Source organism: Astatotilapia calliptera, chromosome 13 (genome assembly GCF_900246225.1).
Source record: "Astatotilapia calliptera chromosome 13, fAstCal1.2, whole genome shotgun sequence".
NCBI classification, from domain to species: domain Eukaryota; kingdom Metazoa; phylum Chordata; class Actinopteri; order Cichliformes; family Cichlidae; genus Astatotilapia; species Astatotilapia calliptera.
In genome coordinates, this window is record NC_039314.1 from 977061 (window position 1) to 1000683 (window position 23623).

Genomic DNA, 23623 nt, shown 5'->3' on the forward strand with positions numbered 1-23623 from the left:
CTGTACTTGAAGCCATTGTCCCGTGAACTCTCAGAAACGTGTCCTCAGATTCATTTGTGGCGTTGGGTCTGCCAGACCTCTTCCTGTCAGAGTTTCTGAGTCCCTTTTGATGGTGAAGGAAACTGTGCTCACTGACATCTTGACTTTATTTGTGATTTCTCTGTAGGAACGGACTGCATTTTTAAGTGTCATGATGGTCTGTCTCTCTTCCATCGTTAATTACCTTTCTCTCAACATTTTTGTAGCAACACACTACTTTCTGTAGTCAATACTGTTCAACTGATGCTCACGAGGCTATGGCACCACAGTGTGTTCCAACACTGCTTTTATGCAGACAGAGGGGGCTGTAAGTAATCCAGAAAAGTTGGAACACCTATAGGAATTAGTAGCCTTTGTAAAGACAAAAAGGCAGATGCTGTGTAGATTAAAGTAATGTTACTGTCAATATGAGAAATGGTCTGTCAAATTCTATTAACAGGTCGGGGTTCGAATCCAGAACATGGTCCAGTTATTGTGACCTAGGTTCTATTATAGCCACAAGTCATTACATTTTGATAGTGAGCCATATTTATTAGAACTCAAAGTCAATCATAACGAAAGCAAATGGTAGATAAGACTCAGGGGAATGAGGCAAAAATGACAAATGAATGACCAGAAAGACAAAATGTCTTCAGACTGATGCTGACACTGCACTCTGTTGCCCACTGAGGTGGAAAACTTGGAAAATCTCCACATGTCCATGGATGAGAATAATGCCAGTCAGGGTTTCTGCTACTGGGTTTCAGAACATTTTTGAGAATATGATCTGACACCTGATGCTTACGAAGCTTACGAGTGCCAATCACAGGGAAACGGATAAAGGAAATGCTATGCATTTGTTCCGGTAAGGTTAGCATAAAGTTATGCATTAGACTCTGCCAGGCTCATGACAGGACAACACACTGAGTCACACTGTACAAAGAAATAAAAATTCAAAATGAATACAGTTTTGTCAGCTTAAAAAAATCAGCGATTTAACTGGAAAGTTGTTTAATGTTAAGACCAGTCTTACGAATGGACTTGAACCTTCCCAACTTAAGCATTGTAACATGAATGCACATATGGGTAAAGCTTTTAATTAATTTAACCAACATGCATGTCATTGGGCTTGAATGGAAGGTCAATTAGTGGTCAAACAGTACAGATTAGATGCTGAGTTGTGGTGCAACACAAACTGAAAGTGCAGAGATGGCGCTTCAGTAAGTTCAGAGAGATATTTCAGACAGTAGTTCATTTTAATTTTAGTTTTATTTATACAGCAACAAACCAAAGCAACCATTGCCTCAAGACCCCTTATATTGTAAGGTAGAGACCCTATATAACAGCGGTTCCCAACCTTTTTTGCGCCACGGACTGGTTTATGTCCGACAATATTTTCACAGACCGGCCTTTAAGGTGTCGTGGATAAATACAACAAAATAAAACCAGTACCGGTACCAAAAAACAAGAAAATATATTCATAAAACACGTGAAAAGAACCAGGAGAAACCAAGTTATCGATAAAAACGATAAAAAATAAAGATAAAAAAACGATAAAAACCCCAAAAAACATAAATTTCACACCCGAGCCTCACCTCTCGCAGCCTGGTACTAAACGACTCACAGACCGGTACCAGTCCGTGGCCCGAGGGTTGGGGACCGCTGCTATATAATACAGACAAAACCCCAACAGTTACACAAACCTCTTTGAGCAAGCACCTGGCAATAGTGGTAAGGAAAAAATCCCTTTCAACAGGAAGAAACCTCTGGCAGATCAGGGAGGGGCGGCCATCTGCAGATGTTATGAGAGACACAACAAAAGAACACACTGTGGACAGCAGTGAAAAGCCTTCTCTTGACACTAAAAAGCTACTGGATGTATTAAAGAGGGTCATTTCTGTGGCTGATAGTTTGGGACAAGAGTGTTTTTGCAGCCTTGTGGCATAAAGAGTTTCCCTTTCAGGAAAAGAGTATTTAAATGAATCAGTTGTACTGAATTTACTGCATATTGCATAAAATCTGTGAACAAAAATCACGTCTTATGCCTGTTGTAGTTGTGATAGTTACTGCTAGGAGTGTTGGTTTTTAGTAGAGGGAGATGTTTTCTGAATAAGTGTGCAGTCTGCACTTGGTGTGCTTTGCAGCTCAAAAGTTTGTATCGCCAAAACTTGCTCTGTCCTAAAGCTCTTCACTTAGTCATCATGCTGAGGTTTTAGGGGGAAACCCTAATTATTGCTTCTCAATATACTGAGACTTTCATGAAACAGAGCAGAAGTTAACTGTTTTTGTTGTCAGCAGTAACTGCTTTAAAACGGAGGCTGTTGTTCATCTGTAGTTAGTGTAGACAGTCCTCAGCTGGTGTCAGTGTCTGCTTACTGTGGAGGACTGCGTGCGAACTGTGAGCTTCTTTTTGATCTAGCTTCATCGTTAAATCTGTGTGGGGGGGAAACAGCTTAGTGGAATGGAATTTATTAATATTCAACCATTGTCTTTCTTCCCTAATGTCTATAAAAGGAATTTAGACCAAAGTAATTCTGAATTGAACTGTATGACAAACTTGCCATTACAGATGAGTGAAGTCGCTCTCATTCAGGGTGTCCCATGCTGTCATTTAGTCATTCAGAAGTAAATCCAGTGCATTCTTAAGCTTTGCTGTAAAATAGTATCTCGCCTGTCCCAGTTTACAGTCATCTCTGCCTGCCTGCTGAGACAGTCTTCACAGCAGTCGTTACAAGCATCAGAACTTCCCAGAACTTTGTAACCATCCAGACAGTGTTCAGATATTTATTTATGTATTTATAATGTACAGATAAACAAACAAACAATAAAAATACTCCAAATAAAAATATGTGAAGTTCTTCATTCCAGCCCATGTTCGTGTCTCTGTGTTTTTTGTTTTTTTTGTAATTTCTGGCTGTGGGGGCTTTTCAGATACAGAGGTAGACTTTTAGCCCTTGACAGCAGCCTTCTGTCCGTTCGGGCCTGAAACCGAAGCAAAGCAGGCGAGTTTTTAATTAATACCTGGTTAGTTCTACTGCCAGTTAAGCTCAAGCAGTTTTGAAATGAACCAAGCCTAGAACTTCCTAGAACTCTGTTCAACACATTTAATGATCTACTTCTAACTTGTCTCTCCTTTTTGTCATTGGCAGAAATAAGGCTTTTCGAACCCTGCAGGAAGCCCTTAAGTGTAATTACGAACACTGGCAGATCTGGGAGAACTTCATTGTTGTTAGCACTGACATCGGAGATTTTGCTGAAGCCATCAAGGCATACCACCGTCTTATGGACCTGAGGGAGAACTACAAGGACATCCAGGTACATGACTGCACTTAGTCTCTTCTTTTGTTCCATGTAGAATGGGGAAAACATTTATTCTAGGCTGCGTGTCTAATGAGACACAGCTTGGCAAACAATAAACTATACCTGGCTGGATAAAGCTTCTCAGGGGCAATCTATGTCTCCTGAAATCTGTTAGGTTTAGCTCACCATGGTCAAAAATAACAAATAAAAATGTCTGACTTGAACACATGAGACAGAGCTGTGAAGCAGGAATTGGTCCCTTTGCCCTCTGTATTTCTTTCACCTTGCAGTGCTCCTAATAAGTTGCACCAATTAACTGACTTTCTGTAAATGAAGCTTTGTCTGTGTTGAAAGGAAGAACTTTTGAAACAAAAGATATACATTTCTCTAAATTCTGGAATACTTGGCTCAAGTTCAGCGTTTTGGCTTTATCTACCTCTTCTACTCTGTGCAAAGTCTCAGAGCTTTGTGAGACGGGGAAACGTGATTTGTTGTCCAATCACAACACACCGAGCAGGTGAAACTGTTAATCTTTATCACTGTGGTCACTCATGCCGAGTCATTTAGAAACTCTGAAGGAAAAGCCTCTTGTAGTCACAGCTCATTAATTCCACAGCAACTGATGCATTCTAAATAAGAAATTAACCATCAGCTTTGAATAAACAAGGCGAGACAGCCAGTGGTAGTATTTCCATTGTTAATGGTCTGCTTCAGCCCTGCAGTCATTTTACTCACATAGTTTTGAGCAATTAACTTTGAAGAAGACGTCTTCCAGCCTAATGGGAATGGATAAAATCACAGCTCTGACTCAGAGATCCTGTGGGCCTCGGAATTAAATATACAAACAGTCACATTTATCCCACAATACATGATCTTCTTCTTTTCTCTCTTTTGTTGTGTCCCTCTTTGTCGTCTCTGTTTCAAACAACCAAAATGGTCATTTATGCAGGTTGTGTCCTGGTCAGCCTCATCAATAAGGTTGGCAGATGTAAAAGCACACCGGTTGAAAAGGTCAGCAGCAGCAGCTTCAGAGCAGCTCACTCAGTCTTTAGTTCTCTGCTTGCCTCCTCCTCATTTTTAAATATCTTCTCAGAACACAGTTTTCTTGAACAGTTTATTAATGGCCGACAATCTCCTACAGACAACCTAACACCAAAGCCCTTTCATGGAAAAGAGCATGAAATTGCACATTTAAGGAGTGCTGTAAAAGGAGTGTTTAGTAATATCAACTGTGACTAATGATAGCTCAGTCACACTAGAGTGAGAACAAAACTACAACCTCCTTGCAACTAGGAAAAATTGGGAATTGTATTTTTTTAAAATATCAAGCAACAGATTGCAAGTAGTCATAGCAACCACTTTTTTGTGTGTTAGAATTCGGTCCCCGAACAGCTGCAGTCTGACTCAGACTCCAGGCTTCTACAACGATGGCCCAAAGCTCTTCCTTGAATCTTGCCTGCCTTTTGTTCTGTTCTCTGTCTAGATAACCCCACACTGCTCCAATAATGTTGAGATTCAGGCTCTGCAAAGGCCAGCCGCGACCGGCCCACTGCCCACATGTGTGTTCAACTTTGTTTTAAATCCAGGTCAATCTGTTTGACCTGGATTACAGATGGTACTGGTGGATCAGAATCTCACTGTACTTTTCTGTGTTTATAATTCAGTGAACATAGAACTTGTTCAATTTTGACAAGCTCGCCATTACCACTGCCTGAAGTGCTGCACCAAACCTTGACAGAAGCTCCACTGTGTTTCACAGATGGCTGCTGCTTTTGATATTCAGTCCAGTTCCTGTGTAATTTGGCATACACCTGCCTGTCCTGATTGTTTCCCTTCCTTAAGAGTAGCTTCTGACAGCCATCCCTCTTCATTTGTGGCATTTTCAACTTCTGGCTTTTTTCCTGCTTTAATCCTCTACTCGATCTTTTTTCTTGTTAAATTATTCCAATTAATTCAAGGTGCTTTTTATGTAATAAAAACATTTGAATAATAAAAGCAAATAAGGCTTTAAAGGGTAAAGTTCAGAAACCAATGGCTGATGTTGCAGTCTTCTGTATTTTGTATAATGTAGATGTCAAACTCGTGCAGATCATCATCAAGGGAACGCGATTAAAACCAGTCCAAAGTCAGGTGCCGCTGACTTTGGACTGGGTCATTTCAACAGCACTAGCGATGTTGAATGCCGATTTGCGACAGCCAGGCCCGTGTGTGCTGGCGTGTATGAGATGATTAAATGTTTTTATATGACTACTTTAATAAAATGTAGTACTGTCCCCTAAGTTCATCACCGAAAAGTCTGTCAAAGCTTGAAAGTCTGTACTTTAAATAGCTGTTCTATTTTTACCCGTCTGTTTTTACTTCGATTCACCTTAAAATGCTGCTTGGCATAACTGGTGGTGACAGACTATGTTAATTTCCTTAGATCACAGTAACAAATTTAGAAGCAACGTTTTTGCCTTATTTCATTTTATGTGCTTTTTGTGTTAGTTTTTCATCGCAGGCTCAGAAGGTGGGAGGGGCCACCAAGGATTGCTGTCCTATGGAATGTGGAAAGGGCTACTGACAAGAGGAGCTGGTGGTCACATGACTCAGCTTTTGTGCCTCATGGGGTTAAATGGGGGATATAGACGCACATGCATTCATTTCCTTACAGTTACTATGCACAGGGAGGAGATTTTCTTTTCCATTTTTGGGTAGAAATGAACTTCCTAGAAACTCTTTGCCTGTTATCCATGTTTTTCTTGTTTTCTCTCAACACAGAAATTAGTACTTTTCCACCTAATTTAACACCCTGACACTTCAACAGGAATCTTAATCGATTCATTTAGTTTTTTCCTTTAAATATCACTTTTCACCAGAGTGATAAATACCAAAATACAAAACTAATACTTACAGATGTACTTGCACTGCCACATTCACAAGAATTCACTGGAAAATCCCATCAAACGGACTGAACTACAGATTACCCTCTTAAAATCACACTTAGTGTGTTGGAGTTTGAACAGATGTAGAGGATGTGTCCGTCAGCACACCTCTGAGGTGTTTTGCAGGATGTCTAACATGATGTTACAGTCTCTGCTCCATAGCCTTGCAGTTGATTTATCTTAATTGTGACTGCAGTGCAACCTGGCAGATGGTTCACTAACTGGTGGGGGTTGGAGAACTGGTAGATGGCAGAAATAAATGGTAAATGGCCTGTATTTGTCTAGCGCTTTACTTAGTGCCTAAGGACCCCAAAGCGCTTTACACATCCAGTCATCCACCCATTCACACACACGTGATGGCAGCTACAATGTAGCCACAGCTGCCCTGGGGCGCACTGACAGAGGCGAGGATGCTGAGCACTAGTGCCACCGGGCTCTCTGACCCCCACCAGTAGGCAATGGGTGAAGTGTCTTGCCCAAGGACACAATGACTGAGACTGTCGGAGCTGGGGCTCGAACCGGCAACCTTCTGACACACAGTGTCTGTAAAGACAAAAAGGCAGATGCTGTGTAGATTAAAGTAATGTTACTGTCAATATGAGAAATGGTCTGTCAAATTCTATTAACAGGTCGGGGTTCGAATCCAGAACATGGTCCAGTTATTGTGACCTAGGTTCTATTATAGCCACAAGTCATTACATTTTGATAGTGAGCCATATTTATTAGAACTCAAAGTCAATCATAACGAAAGCAAATGGTAGATAAGACTCAGGGGAATGAGGCAAAAATGACAAATGAATGACCAGAAAGACAAAATGTCTTCAGACTGATGCTGACACTGCACTCTGTTGCCCACTGAGGTGGAAAACTTGGAAAATCTCCACATGTCCATGGATGAGAATAATGCCAGTCAGGGTTTCTGCTACTGGGTTTCAGAACATTTTTGAGAATATGATCTGACACCTGATGCTTACGAAGCTTACGAGTGCCAATCACAGGGAAACGGATAAAGGAAATGCTATGCATTTGTTCCGGTAAGGTTAGCATAAAGTTATGCATTAGACTCTGCCAGGCTCATGACAGGACAACACACTGAGTCACACTGTACAAAGAAATAAAAATTCAAAATGAATACAGTTTTGTCAGGGGCTGAGTTGTGGTGCAACACAAACTACAGTGCAGAGATGGCGCTTCAGTAAGGTCAGAGAGATATATCAGACAGTGTTTGATTTTAATTTTAGTTTTATTCATACAGCAACAAACCAAAGCAACCATTGCCTCAAGGCTCTTTATACTGTTAGGTAAAGACCCCACAGGGTTTTTTTACCTAACAGTTGTGGGGATAGGTTAATTGATTATTCTAAATTGCCCATAGGTGTGAATGGTTGTCTGTCTCTGTGTGTTGGCCCTGCGACAGACTGGCGACCTGTCCAGGGTGGACCCCGCCTTTCGCCCTGTGACAGCTGGGATAGGCCCCAGCGCTTCCCGTGACCCTGAAAAAGATCAGTTGAAGCGAATGGATGGATGGTAAAGACTCTGTATATACAGAGAAAACCCCAACAATTAGACAAAATGCCTATAAGCAAGCACTTGATGCTGGAAAGGAAACACTCTTTTAACAGCAAGAAATCTACAGCAGAATGTGCTTCATGGGGTTTAATGGGGGCTATAGTTGCACATGCATTCATTTCCTTACAGCTACTGTTCACAGGGAGGAGATTTTCTTTTCCATTTTTGGATAGAACTTGAAATGAACTTCCTAGAAACTTTTTGCCTGTTATTCTTGTTTTCTCTCAACACAGAAATTAGTACTATTGCACCTAATTTCACACCCTGACACTTCAACACGAATCTTAATCCCTTTTAAAAGCAAGAAATCTGCGACAGAACCAGGCTTAATCAATTTCAAGTCAGTTTTTATCTAGAAAGCCCCAAACATTCACCTCAAGGCTCTTATTATTGTAAGGTAAAGGCCCTACATGCAAAGTGGTACCGGTACATTAACGGGTGCAGCAACACAAATCAGTAAATCATATCTTCCATGATAGCCACCGCCAAGTTTATTGCAAAGTAACTGATGGAGGATTCAGGGTCACCTCATCCAACCCTAACTATTTAACAAAAGGAGCATTTTAAGCCTACCGTAATCTTAAAAGTAGAGAAGGTGTCTGTCTCCTGAATCCAAACTGCTTCCACAGAAAAGGGGTACCATTCTCCTTTTATATACTCATAAGTAAGCCTGCAGTCTCAGAGCAAAGTGCTCTAATGGGTTGATACGGTATTATAAAAGTGTTTAAGATAAGATGGGACCTGACCATGACAGCTATTGAAACCTGTAATCTCCTCATGTTTGTATATGTCCAGCTGATGGCTTTTGTCCTTACCACCTTTGCTTGTTGTAAAGTCAACATGTGATGCCTAATGTCGGTACTAATTTTGACTTTGGCTCCTGGCTAGCCATAAGATTTACACCCAGTCATACCAAGAAGGCGGCTTAAACCTACCGTATTTTCACGACCATAAGGCGCACTTAAAAGTCTTAGATTTTCTTCAAAAAGTACGGCGCGCCCTATAGCGCAGTGCGCCCTGTGTGATGTAAGGAGGACGTAGTAGAGAACACCATGAGAACGCTAAAGGGTGAAGTGTGGGCGCAACCCTGAAAATGGCAAAGAGACACGCTTATGAAGCACAGTTTAAACTGAAGGCCATCAGCTACGCGGAGGAACATGGAAATCGAGCAGCGGCGAGAGAATTTAAGATTAACGAATCGATGGTTCGCAAATGGAGGAAGCTAGAAAACAAGCTCCGACAGGTCAAGAAAACGCAGCTGAGTTTCCGCGGACATAAGGCGAGGTGGCCCGAGTTGGAGGAAAGACTCGAGCGGTGGATCATCGAGCAAAGAACGAGCGGGAGAAGCGTTTCGACGGTCACCATTCGGCTAAAAGCAGTTTCACTTTCACTTTTTATGAAACGGTGCCATTTTTCCATCCGGACCAGGACTACGGTAGCGCAGCAACTTCCAGCGGATTATAAGGAAAAGCTGGCCATCCTCCGCTCCTACTGCAGCAAACACATCGGCGACAAAAACATCCAGCCCAGCCACATCACAAACATGGACGAGGTCCCGCTCACTTTTGACATCCCGGTGAGTCACACTGTGGAGAAGAAGGGGACCAGCATGGTAGCGATACGCACAACGGGGCACGAAAAGTCTTCTTTTACTGTTGTGCTTGGCTGCCATGCTAATGGACAGAAACTGCCGCCTATGGTGATTTTTAAGAGAAAGACTTTGCCTAAAGAGAAGTTTCCAGCAGGAATCATCATTAAGGCAAATGTAAAGGGCTGGATGGATGAGGAAATGATGAAAGGGTGGCTGAGGGAGGTGTATGTAAGGAGACCAGGTGGTTTTTTCCACGCATCACCATCGCTGTTGATCTGTGACTCTATGCGTGCCCATCTCACAGCCGATGTGAAAAAACTAGTGAAACAAAGGAACTGTGAGCTTGCTGTCATTCCGGGAGGCCTGACAAAGGAATTCCAACCACTGGACATCGGTGTGAACCGCCCGTTCAAAGTAAGGCTGCGAGCGGCCTGGGAGCGATGGATGACCGATGGAGACCACAGTTTCACCAAGAGTGGAAGGCAGCGCCGGGCGAGTTACGCCACAATTTGCGAATGGATTGTAGATGCTTGGGCTAACATGTCTGCTGGCACTGTTGTTCGAGCTTTCGCAAAAGCCGGCATCATTTCCGAGGAGCCGCACGGCACGGAAAGTGACTCTGACAGTGAAGAAAGTGAACCTGGAATGTTTGATGGAGATTTAGCGCAGCTGTTCAATTCAGACACAGAGGATGAGGACTTCGATGGGTTTAGATGTTGCAACAGACTTAGAATGACTTAAAAAGTCATGATTGGCTTAGTTTATGATCAGACCGAAACTCTATTGGTGCAATTGGCCTCTGATTACTCATCTGTGTTCCAATAGTAAGCTGACGTATTACATGCAGAAGTTTCCTTCCTTGTGTTATTTGTTTTTCATTTATTTATTTTTTGACTGTATTATTTATTTATTGTACTAATAACTGTACTAACTGTGGCAAACTGGCATAATTATGAGCAGACTAGTAACTCTATTTATTTAAAGACTTCTGTAATACCATCACAAATTCAAGTTTAAAAATAAAAACTGAAAACCACATTTCCCATAAGCCCATTATTTTCCATCCAGCCTCTCAGTCATTGGGGTTTTAATGGTCTTGAGCAACGTTGCTGGTTGGATTAACAGTGATTAAGGTTGTAGCAACACATTTAAATCAGTAAATCAGATCTTCCATGATGATGTTTAAACTTGTTTTTTTCCCCATCAGATTCTGCAGATCTTGGTGAAAGCAGTTGTTGAGAACTTGACAGACAGCCAGGGTGAGCAGGCAGGAGCCCTCCAGTCCAAACTGAAGGAGCTCCTAGGTCGGGTCAGTTCTCGCCACAGCAGTGACGCTGAGATATGGCGACAGTATGCCTTGCTGTATGGTGACGGCCACAGCTCCAACCCAGAAAACGACGACAAGGTCAGTAACATGCACTCGCATGTCTTTGTTTGTTTGTTTTTGTTGTTTTTTTTTTATTCTAACAAGTCTTGGATCTGCCAGTTTCTACGTTACAACTATACAAAGGGTCAGACCAGCTCTTCATTCAAAGCATGTGATTCCAAACGGTTTGTTTCCTAACAGGTAATGCAGAAATCTGCAGGAAACAACTTCACATACAAGTTCATTTTCACCTGCCTCTTGTTTATATAAAAAACCAAAGTAAAGGCACCTAAACATTAATAAAAACTAAATGCACTTAAATCAGTGGTGTGCGGTGACTTTTACAGAAAGATAATCCTCAACACAAACATTTGTCATCATCTTAGATAAATTTGATCAAATTAAAGCATACCATTTGTTTTTCTTTCTATTAATGTACTGTCTTTAGCTTACATTATAAAACACCTTGAGGCAACTGTTGTTGTGATTTGGTGCTATATAAATTAGAGATGGCACGATACCACTTTTTTATGTCCGATACCGATATCATAAATTTGGATATCGGCCGATACCGATATGAATCCAATATAGTGTGTTTTAATCAATAAAACTGTTTTTTTAATATCTTGCTGCTTTTTGTATAAGTTTATACTCAAATTTAAATAAACAACAACACTAAAGCTATTCTGTTATACCTGTATGCAAAACATACACTGCACCCAAAATATTTCATAGTTCAGCAATACTGATCAATCTAATAAAGTTAAACCTGCTCCATCCTCCCTATTCTGGTATTTTAAAGAGTAAGCAACCTAACCAATAGGGCTCTAAAACTCCCAGCAAAAAAATAAAAAAATAGGGAACCACCCCCCACGCTCCACCTCATGATGCTTAATCGACGTAATCAACTTTAATTTGATGCAGTGTGAAAAAAATGCACAGAAATCAATTATTTTTCAGGAATAATTAAATAGATTCAACATCTTTCTTCAACAGAATTGCAGACTGCACAGATGGTACCTTCCCAAAGGAAAATTACTATAGCTTACTAGGGTATATTAGACTTAACAGTTACTATATACAGTAATGGACTTCTATACATTTTACATCAGATTAAAACTTTGGGTGTAAGATTCGGATAATTATTTATTAAAAGCTCGACATTTTAAATGAGAATAAGAAAGAAAAGTATGTCTTTGTGCCCCTTTTCCCTGTTCATGCCCTATCGTCCCCCTGGCTAAACTTTGCTAGATCCGCCCCTGCACAGTTACCAGCCGTCAGCTGTAGAAAAGGATCCTGGTGTAGAAAGTGATATTAAATCAATTCTAACAACAGATTATCAAGCTTAAACGTGCTGCTGTTGTTCAGCCGCTGGTTTCCTCTTTCTGGTGCAAAGTGGGCGATAAACAAAGAAGAGAGACGGACTCGCGACAGAAAAGCCGATCAGCTGATCATTAATCAGTTTCACATGGAAGTAGCAGCAGGAGAGGGAGGGAGAAGAGGCAGTCACTCCATGTATCGGTTGTTAAGCTTAACGTGGAAATGCTTTACAAACATTCAGAGATGAACTTACACATTTGCTTTATTCCTCTCTGTGAGATAACTTCCTCTGAGATGAAATGCTGGTTTGGTAGCGAGGCTACAAATACACACAGCCGCTCTATCATGTGAGCACACTGCTCCGACGTGCTACGGTTATGAGCCGAGTTACGCCATGTCGCAAGTTTTTTGATGTGCTTTTTTGATATTTAATGGATCGGATTACATTTTTTATTTCTCTCCGATATCCGATCCAGTAATTTACGTCAGTATCGGACCGATACGTAATATCGGAGCGGTCCACCTCTAATATAAATACATTGTATTGAATTACATTTGTGCCTTTCAGCACTCTGCTTAGACATCTTCAGCTTTCTGCACTCCTTCCTGACTAAAGAATTGTAAATTCTTATTCTTTAAATCATATGTCAATCGTTTAATCTTTTAAGGACCACACATCTCTGGGGGGGGGAAAGGTTGTTGCTGAGCTCAGAAACAGGCTAAATCTTGATTTTGAAATGTACATTAATCAAAAAAATCAGCTAAATTAAAAGGCTTGAGCATTGTGTGGCGTGTATGTGCAAATCATTAGAAAAAAGCTACTGCTCTCTGTTTGTCCAGTTCCAGTCATTAACAAAGTGAGACGAACACACCCATAAATGGAGACTGCCACAGTATATATATCAGTATGAAACAAGCGCAGCTTTCAGCAACAATAGCCTGTTGTCCTTTACATTCATGCCACAAGATCGGAGTAATATAAAGGATAGATGCAGACTGGTGTGGAGCTTTTTTTTTCCTTCAATTTTTATTTATACTTAAATTTATTTTGTTTTACAAAATGAAATAATACAAAGTTCCTTGTACTAACAGAATGCCACTGACTGATGTAATATACCGCATAAAACACATTTGAACATTAAAATAACATTTACAAACCTCATATGGTGGAAAAATGTTACCATGATGGCCTCACAAGTCAAATCTGTAGTGTAATCCCTGTTGTTTAACTTTGCTGCTTGAATCATGTATTTAGTTGAGCCACACAAAGTGGCAATAGATGGCTTTGAAAACACCCGTTTGTAGGTTTGGATGCCTAATGATCCATCTGTTAACAGAAGGTCTCGTATAAATCCTCTATCCGGTTGTTCAGTCTGACGTCACTAGCCGTGTCTGGGTCTAAACTCCGCTGCAGGTCCATATATCAAACGATCACTATGGCATTACTGAGAGTTGAAAAACTGTCTAAAGTCTTTCATCTTTAATAAAATGATCAGCGTTCTGCTCTACCAGGTGTAACAATTGAGTTTAACATCCAGGCATCCATGAAAACGGGATTTATGACATTTAACGGAGTTAGAAGTTAGCAGGGAGTTAGCTAGCTAGCTTCTATATAAATACAATATAGCATGTCCTGACTGCGGGGTTTTGGAAACAAATTAAAACGTACAGCTCTGTTATCACTTCCAGCATAAATGAAGACAGGAAACTAAACAGCAGTGATGTTTGTAGGGTTACTGAAGTTGGGCTAGCTGGTATATGATGATGTGCTACATGACCGCTAGCGACACAGCTATGTTAGCATAATATAAACAAGCTAACTTTTTTCCACTCGATAAAAGTTAACGTGAGTGTTCTCGGTGGTCAGGAACAAATGTAATCGCATGGCAGGATGCTGTAAAAGGACCAAACTTCAGCCAGGAGAACAACTGAGATAATCCATCCACAATACGAGGTTAGTCATTCATATACTGCTGCATGGGGTGGGCTGTAGTTACATCCTAAGGTTTTAAAAACTGAGCTTAAATAAATGATTAGCGGTAATAAAAGCCGAGGGAGGTCAACAGTGATCACTGACTGTTTTAGGAGCTTTTTGAGATCAAATAGAAGAAAATACATAACATTAAACATGTTAACAACACAAAAGCCATATTAAACGCAGACTACTTTAGGCCCGGAAGTAGGATTCGTCGCGTCATCACTGAACAACCGGATTCCTTGAGCACTCGAGTGAATCACCATCAATTATTCACTACTTTTGGTTTCCAACAGTCTCCTTGTTTGGAAATTTAAAACAAGTCAAGGGTAAAAGTGGGGGCTGCATTTGACTACCAGAATGGTACTGCAGCTTCTGTGTTTTGTTTTGTTTTGTTTTTCTAGGCACTGCAGTTCCTGTCCAAGGCCCATCGCTGTGAGGTTCAGGGAGGCGGTTGGGAGAAAGAACCTGCTCTCTTCAAGGAGGTGATCAAACAAGCTGTCCACATGGGAGAAGGTTAGCTCACCACCCAGCTCTGTATGCCCTCACAGCCATTTCTCAGAGGAACAGAGAAGATGAAAGGATGGCAATGAGATGGAAAAGCGATATCTGATTACAGTTTAGATGATAATCTCCTCAAACCTTTGATGTTTTCATTACAGTAAGACAGATTCATAGAGTTAAACACTGGAGAGGCAATCAGAAGTGACTTTGAAAAAATAATAATAATGCTGTGAGGTATTAAATGTGTTTGCATTCTCCATCAGTTTATCCTTCCTCCCTCAACTAATGTTAGCCATGTTCCTGGGTGTGATGTTTGGGTTCTTTAAAACACAATTCAAATCCCTTCACTTTTAAATACTTTAGATACTTTTAAATACTTGTGTGTTAGATTTGATTGTCAGTGAATAAGACTGGATTTTTGTACATGTCTACATTAGTTTAGTTAATATTTGTATTCAGTATAATAATAGTAACGATCAATGCCTCATGCTACATATAGTCTGTGGGTTTTTTTGTATGCTGTCTGTGATGCAGCATTATAGAGGTACTTCTGATCATCTGATTCTACCAGGATCACAGTACCATCTGCTCATCTGCAAGCTCTCTTCAAACCAATGTTCAAACCAAAATTCTCCCATATCACCCCTGTGTTAAAATCCTTGCACTGGCTTCCGGTTGAGTATAGATATCAGTTTAAAATCCTCACTTTTACATTCATGTCCCTACAAGGTGAGGCCCCCACTTATATCACTGAGCTTCTCCAAACCAGATCCTTAGATCCACTGATTCGTTTGAAAACAAAGGGGGATCCCGCTTTTCAAACCTTGGCTCGAATATTATGGAACAGTTTACCTCCCCCCCTACGCACCATCAACTCTGTAGCTACTTTTAAAAAACAACTCAAAACACATCTGTTTAGACAGGCATTTAGGTAATATTCATGTGTAGTGTACTGTTTTAGTGGATATGCTATTATACCCTCTTTATAGTGTTTTATTTTTCGTTTGGTTTGCTTTTATTCCCTTGTGAAGCACTTTGAAATAACTTCCTGTTTTAAAAAGTGCTGTATAAATAAATTTTACTTACAATGTTTTATTATCTGAAAGAGGAACCATTACATCCTCTAAGATAAAAACAGCAAATGAATTATTCCAAATACCAAAAGGGTAAATTATACATGCAGTGCATCTGGAAAGTATCCACAACACTTGTTCCACATTTTGTCACGTTACACCCTTATTTCAAAATGGAAATACGTTCAGTTTTAATTCACGTACACAATATTGCGGGATTGGTGACTTTTTACTTAGAGTGCTTTTAGTTTTTGGGGTGCTGTGCAGCCTGATATAGGGAGAGCCTGATCAGACCCAGCTGCCCTGCTAGGCTTCCTGGCACTGCCCCACCCGGCCACAACGAGTGAACTCTTTGGCCTAAATGCAAAGTGTCCTCTCTCAAGGAAATTGGGCTCATCATCTGGCCAATACCATCGCTGGCACACATCCACATGCTGTGAGGATGTGAGATCAAGGGAAAAATGAATGCAGTCATGTACAGAGAGCCTTGATGATAACCTGCTCCAGAGTGCTCACTAGGCCGGACTTGACCGAAGGTTTATATGCCAAGAGCACACAGCCAAGATAACAGTGGAGTGGCTTCAGGACCAGAGCCCCGACCCAAGTGATCATATCTGGAGCGATCTGAAAATGGCTGTGCAATGACGCTCTGCATCTAACCTGATGCAGCTCGAGAGGTTCTGCAAAGAAGAATGGAAGAACCTGTTCAAAAATAGTTAGACTTGAGGCTTTAACATGCAACATTTGGAGTTAGGCTGTATAGCTTCTGCTTAAACACAAAAACATCTGGTTGATAAAACAAGTAAAGTGCTGAGAATACTTTTGTGATGTATTGGGTAAGCGTTCAGGGTCACCTGATCTATTCCTGCCAATAACCTTTAAAAAAATGTAAGCGCCCAGTTTGTCTCCCAAATACAAACTGGGCGCTGGTTCCACAGAGAAACTTGAAGCCTCTACCTCCCATTCTACTGTTAACCCTAAAACACTAATGTCAGGTGATTTTCACCCACGTAAAACTGATAGTGTTACAAAACTCCACATTAATATAGTTTTTTGCTCTCACAAGTAAACTGAGAGTAAAGTGTTGTATTGAGGTGATGTGGTAGTATGAGTTCTAAGTAAGATGGGGCCTGTTACTTCATGTAGTATTGGCAGTTGGGCATGGAGGAGCAGATCTTTGTCATGAGCTTCTCTTTTAGGTGGAGAAGCATTCAGTGCGTTCGATGCATTACCTGTCCTTTGGGATTGATACCTAATCTCACAGTTGGACATGCTGGTATCTCCCCCTGACCTGATTTAAAATCTGTGAAATTAAAAAAAAACACTCAATGATGTAAAAAATTTAAATTTCAAGGAAAAACCCCTGAAATTGGCTAGCATAAATTCTTATAGTGTCCACTAATGGAAAAGGGGTGGAACAATTACTGTTAAATGAAAGCGTCCAAACTGAACCACTGAACAACAGCAGCTTTAATCAGGGAGGTGATCAAGAGTTTTATCAACCAGACGCTTTTATGTTTAAGCGGAAGCTATACAGCCTAAGTCCAAGTACACATTGTTTAATAGTGTTTGAGTACAGAAAATGGCTTCTGGGACACTTAAAAATTACAAAACATTTTGGGAAAGCTACAAACATCAGCCACACTTGAATCTAGGATTCCATCCATCTATCTTCTTCCACTATCCGTGGCCAGGTCGCAGGGGCAGCAACCTAAGCAGAGTGGTTCTGCTCTGAGCCCCTAATTCCTCACCCTATCACTAAGGGAGAGGCCAGACACCCTTCGGACAAAGCCCATTTCCACCGCTTGTATCCACGATCACGTTCTTTCAGTCACGGCTCGTGGGCATATGTGATGGTAGGGATGTCGATCGACTAGTAAATTGAGATCTTCGCTTTTACACTAAGCGCTCTCTTCCCCAAACTGGACCAGTACAACATCCGCATCACTGCAGCCGCAGCACCAATTCGTCTGTTCCCGTCACTCACAAGACCCCAAGATATTTAAATTGCTCCACTTGGGGCAGGAACTCGTCTCTGACCTGGGGTGGGGAATCCATCGTTTTCCAGCTGAGGACCATGGCCTCAGATTTGGGGAATCCTAGCAGTGGGAATGAGAATCAGCACCTCCAAAGTACTAAAAGGTTAGGAGTTGATTATATACACACTCTATGAAATACTCAAATAGAGGTAAACATTCGCCAAAAAATGAGCTGGACACTGTTATACAGTAGAAATGCCCAATCAATCTGAAATGGAGAATAACTCGAGTGTTACCATCTGTAGGATTAGATTTTGATTTTGTTTAAAGACAGAAGAATAAATGGAGAGGGCTTAGAGAAAAGATAGCAAAATAGTACTTCCTAGTGAGTTTAGAAAATGTGTTGCTGTTACTCGACTACAGGTCTTGGTTGAACTCTTTCTAATCCCTTTAATCTCCTCCTAATCCCCTCCATGTTGGGGGCATACTTGTGGGTTGCAAAATGGTCCAAACACCCTCCAGTGATACAGCTCACACAAGCAATGAAATGCAACACTTTTGAGGGTTTTGGAAGACACCTTTAGGATTCCTATATTTGATATTTGCGCTTGTGCACGGTTGTCCCAAAGAATTAACTACCATGGTAATAAATCTGATTTCTGACTTTCTAAATGCTGCTTCTGCAGATGCAGAAGCTTTTCCCTGCATTCTCTAAGTCTCTCTTTCTCTGCATCACAGTGGCACTCAGTTGCAGTGTGAAGAAGAGTAATCCAGCAGAAGCTCTTCAGATACTCTCCTCTACACGCCTCAGTCTCAGGAGTCTGGCCACCAAAGCCAAGGTAACATTAAGAGACCCCCACTTAGCACGAAGCAGATATCTGCCTCACTTTATAGACAGTTTTCCTGATCAGGAACTAGGAGGAGGATTGAGTTTAGCCTGTCCTACTGTGTGTGTTCTTACTGTAGCAATTGCTCCTATAGGACCTCTTTCAGTGATGTTTTCGGGTTGTTCCTACTGCTTGTCAAGTACTTCTGACCTGCCCTGAAAAATTAAACACTAAACCTTGTTTGCACCTATTTTGCATTTCCCTTTGTTTACGGACATTTAATGTATGTTGTATACCAACGCTGATATTAAAAGATAAGTACATTTTCATACCATCCATATAAGTAAAAGCTTAGGTTTAGGAGTGCTATGATCACTGATTCATTTTCTTTCTGTTCTTGGCTCTCCATGATATTAGTAAGAATGGGCATCCTTATATGGTCATTCTAGGTGTACAGCTTTGGCTATGAGCAAGAAAGCCACACCTTCCTGCCTCACTTCACCATGGGCAGCCAATCAGAAGAAAAGTTGGCTTGAAGAAATGCAGACCTTAAAGGGGGCAAGACTAAATTACTTTCATCAGACACAGGGTGAAGTCAATGGTTGCATCAAGGCCTAGTAGAAGATAAATAAGGATTATTTTAAACTGCAAAATAACAATAAGGTATCTGGAACCTCTTTAGCTCGTGGTCTTCACTCAGTAAGTGATGACGGCAGCACATGCTCATGCAGATGTTGTCAGCATGCAGCCTGACACAAAGTCTTTACCAGGTTGTGACACCATTCAAAGCATCTGTTCTGCCTGAACAAACTCCTCCAGCAGGCGATCAAGACAAATGTCAGACGTGAAGATTTAGACACAGGCGTTTGGGTTGTTAAGTCGTTCTTCTCAGTGGTATAAGTTAACATTAATGACTTTATACTTGACTCTTCCATTGTATATCGTCTTCCAGCAAATCCACACAGACGTGGCCACAGGGAGGATCCATGCTGAGCTGCAGGACGGCGTTACTGCTGTGGAGCAAGTCATCACCGAGCTGCAAGATCTGAGTGGGAAGCTGCGTAACCAGTCACAGTGACCATCCATCTCTAATATGCCCCTTTTGTGGCAAAAGAGACAACCTTTGGTTCTCAGGGGTCCTCAGTAAGACTGAGTAATAAAGACCCAAACCAGCTCTACACCTGCATTTATCATCACAGTGTATTACTGAACCTGTTAAATAAAGCAAGCCAAAGGACTGAATTTGTAATCCTATTTTCATACCTTTATGTCCACTTTGAAATGTAAACACTCACTGGGTGGCATCTTAAAATACAGTGTTAAAAATTTGAATGCTTGCTTTGATTTTTTTGTTGTTGAAAATGAAGTGATAAAATCACCTTTATCTGTGATAAACAAAGTGATCAGTTGACAGATTTTGAAGCTGCATCCATACAGAATAGGCTCTCGGGACAGGATGCAGCTTTAGGTCATCTGTATCTGTAAATATTTAGATCCCTCTCTCATCCACTGAAGAGACACATGTAAATGTAGTAAAAGAAATAGACCTAGATTGTAAAAATGTGATTGATACAGTAGGTTACTGTACCCATTGTGGTAATTTCTGCAGAACAGAACATGGAAGAAAAATCGAGCCTCTATTCCAACTTCTTTGTCGGACATATTTCAAAATGCATACTCTAAAAATATTAAATCTAGGCTCTTTCGTTTTTTTTATACCTATTTAGTTCAGTTTCATTGTACTTATACCCACTATCAGCAAGCACTGGGAAACACGACAGTGGGAAAGAAAAACTCCCTTTTAACAGGAAGAAACCTCCAGCAGAACCAGCCTCAGGGAGGGATGGCCGTCCACCACGACCAGTTTGGGTGAGGGGAGGAAGACAGGGAAGAGAGCCAGAGATTAATAACAAGTGACGATTCAGTGCAGAGAGGTCTATTAACACACAGTGAGTGAGAAAGGTGACTGATTCCCCAGCAGGCTACACCTATTGCAGCATAAATAAGGAAGGATTCAGGGTCTCCTGATCCAGCCCTACCTCATCTGAAGTAAATCCGCAGTTCGAGAGGGAAGTGCACTAATGGGGTGATATGATACTATAAGGTCATTAAGATAAGATGGGGGCTGGTTATTCAAGACCTTGTATGTGAGGAGCAGGATTTTGAATAAATGAAGGGAAGCCAATATAGCTCTATTTGTGCTAAAATAATTTTATAGTCAACTAGGAAATGGCACTGATCTTAACCAGCCTGGAATAAACAAACGGATGTATTGGTGTTTGTCTTGTCTTCCCCTTTCAGCCAATAACACATGTATGTATCCAAATAGTTGCTAAGACTAGATTTGTATGAGGTAGTTGTGTGCTATTTTATAAACTGCCACTAGCTTAACAACTTGCATACATAAACTTTACATGCTAGTTGGTAAATGGAAAATAGACTGGTTATATAGCGCTTTTCTACTCGAGCACTCAAAGCGCTTTATACAATAGTAACTAACAGATTAGTAAAGTAGGCTACTATAAATGTACACATCAAAGCTGAAGTCAAATTATTTTCTATAGATTTACATTAAAGAAATGATCCAAAAGACACAACAGTAGCACAACAGTACAGTGACTCATATTAAGAAAGGCGAGGCTGCTATTAAGGTGCTTATGTCAGCAACAAAGTGATAGATACATAAATGGCAGCAATTAAAAAAACATCCAAGCAGAATGTTTTATTATATCGGAGTTGTTTTGATATTGTAGCTGCAGTGTAAGTTCTTTCTAGAATAACTCAAAATGATTGACTTTTTCCGTCCTTCATGAATATTTAAATGAAATTCCTAACACCAAGTCTTATCTCTTAAAGAATTGGTTGCATAAAGAAGAATTGTATACTAGAGAAGCAGACTTACCTTTCCCTTTAATCTCCTAACTACCTAAGTTTAGTACTCAGCTCTCGAACACCACCTCCACTCATTGTGTTCTCACTAATAAAAAGGCTATTAAAAACCATGAGCCATGCTCTGATGCTCTGCGAGATCATTTCCCAACTCATCCGACATGGTGAGCACACACACACGCATCCCATTGCCCTGCAGTTCATACAGGGAGGAGACCACCATTTGTTTCCTCAACTAGAAGGAAAATGACCTTGACATTGCTCAGGTTTTTTATCTCCCTTCTTTTTTCACTGTATTGGAGCTCGTGTTTTATTTTTCTCTGCCCATTTGTCACAAGAGCCAGAACCTCTGTTTTGAAAGTATTACCACAGCGATACCCATACGGAAAAGAAATAGTAAAAACTTATATGTGATATAAATCATCATATAAGGCTTACATGATTTACTCATGAAAGTGGCCACTTTCTCATTACTTTCATACATTGTTTTAGTAAGTACCCAAAACATACAAGTTTCATTATATAATTTTTCAAGGGATCTTATATCTGTTTTCACTTTATATGCTTTTCATACAAGTTTCACACAAGACAGATACAAACTTTATAAGATTTATATATATCTTTTCCATATGGGTAAGGACTTAAAGGCCCCTATAAATGGATGATCTCGCATGAGGGAGTGGAGCACTGTGACAATGTAAAATGTTGATGATTGCACTTTGACAGTTGTCTTCATGGTAAATTCTCTGAGCTAATATTCATGTTTGAATCCACATTTCCAGCCTCACTCCAGTTATTAAATAAAAATGGCAAGAAGAAATGACCTATTTTAGGCTCTGGATCATCATTCATGACCACATTATATCACACCCACAGGATCTCTCAGCACTGGTGACTAATCTTCCTAATATGATTGTAAATTTACCAAATGCTATTATTAGATAAAGTCCACAAGAGTGATTTGCTGCTGTTCTGTCATCACCCAGAGGACAGCTTTGATAAAAGAAAACACAAGTTTGATTGTTTCGTGCCAGACTTACGCTCCCAGAATTCCTGGTATTTCTCAGCAGGGGCTGCAAAGCTGATGTCAGCATTCACAAAACTCCCATTACCTCACACTTTAGTTCATGCGGCAGGGATTTTATTTCAGTTGGACAAAATCTCTTCTCAAAAGAAGCAACAACAAAATCTGTCACTTGCACTTGAAAAACAAATGTTTACAGCATCCCAGAAGGTATTGTTTTCTTGAAATTGTGTAAATCAACTGGTTCTTATATGGTGTTTCTCTACTAAATATTAAATTGCAATTTGATCCAGTGTAGTGATATTATTGTTCTGTGTCTTTTGTATCATGTTTGATTAATAATTCAGAAAAGTTCTAAAACTTTTTTGTACAGAACCCTTCATTCAAGCTAGTGCAGTTCGAATTGCTTCACTAATTATTAAACAAGCTGATAACTGAAAAGAACAGATGTTTAAAAAAGCAATACATTCATAAATTCAAAGCAATATAAAGTAGATAAAATTAATAGAATTAAATAGTTGCATTATAAGCAGTTTAGAATTACAGTAGCATTCAATTCAATTTTATTTATGCAGCACCAAATCACAACAACAGTCGCTTCAAGGCACTTTATATTGTAAGGTAGACCCTACAATAATACATGCAGAGAAAAACCCAACAGTCATATGACCCCCTGTGACCAAGCACTTTGGCGACAGCGGGGAGGAAAAACTCCCTTTTAACAGGAAGGCAGAACCAGGCTCAGGGAGGGGCGGGGCCATCTGCCACAACCAGTTGGGGAGAGAGAAGGAAGACAGGATAAAGACGTGCTGTGGAACAGAGACAGAGATTAATAACAGATATGATTCAATCATAACGTTTAACTGTTTTTGTAGAGAAGGTCATCAGGCTTTTTATTCTTCTCCTATGTGATTATATGATACCCCCATCATATATATATATACACACACACACACACACACACACACACACACACACACACACACACACACACACACATATATAAATATATATATATACACATACATACACACATATAAGATACACAAGTTTCACATATGTGAAATTTAACAAAACTTCCCCTGAATCAACTTAATTAACAAAACTCAACAACACATGGATTTGGTAACACAGCTCACCTCTCGTGAATCAAGCAGAGACTTTAAATAGAGCTATCAATTTCCCTTCAGTTAGTCTAGCCAGTACCACTAGCTAGAATTTAAAACTCAACACAACTGAATGAATTACCTAAAGCTCCCCACTC

General features: G+C 40.4%; 1 protein-coding gene across 3 annotated transcripts in view; it reads left to right on the forward strand.

Annotated features, from left to right (window-relative positions):
- The window catches only part of ttc27 (tetratricopeptide repeat domain 27), an 83784-nt gene extending 64006 nt beyond the window's left edge, over positions 1-19778 (forward strand). The window contains exons 16-21 of one of the 3 annotated variants that reach the window (XR_003274292.1): positions 3168-3333; positions 10610-10807; positions 14468-14579; positions 18358-18458; positions 18896-19035; positions 19399-19465. Coding sequence is in view for 2 of the 3 variants with exons in the window: in XM_026190483.1 (XP_026046268.1) it covers positions 3168-3333; positions 10610-10807; positions 14468-14579; positions 18358-18458; positions 19399-19524 (703 nt within the window). In the remaining variant the exon portion in view is untranslated. Of the gene's footprint in view, positions 1-3167; positions 3334-10609; positions 10808-14467; positions 14580-18357; positions 18459-18895; positions 19036-19398 lie in introns of all 3 variants that reach the window. The other 2 variants (XM_026190484.1, XM_026190483.1) reach the window with 2 other exon arrangements.
- Positions 19779-23623: the final 3845 nt, after the last annotated feature.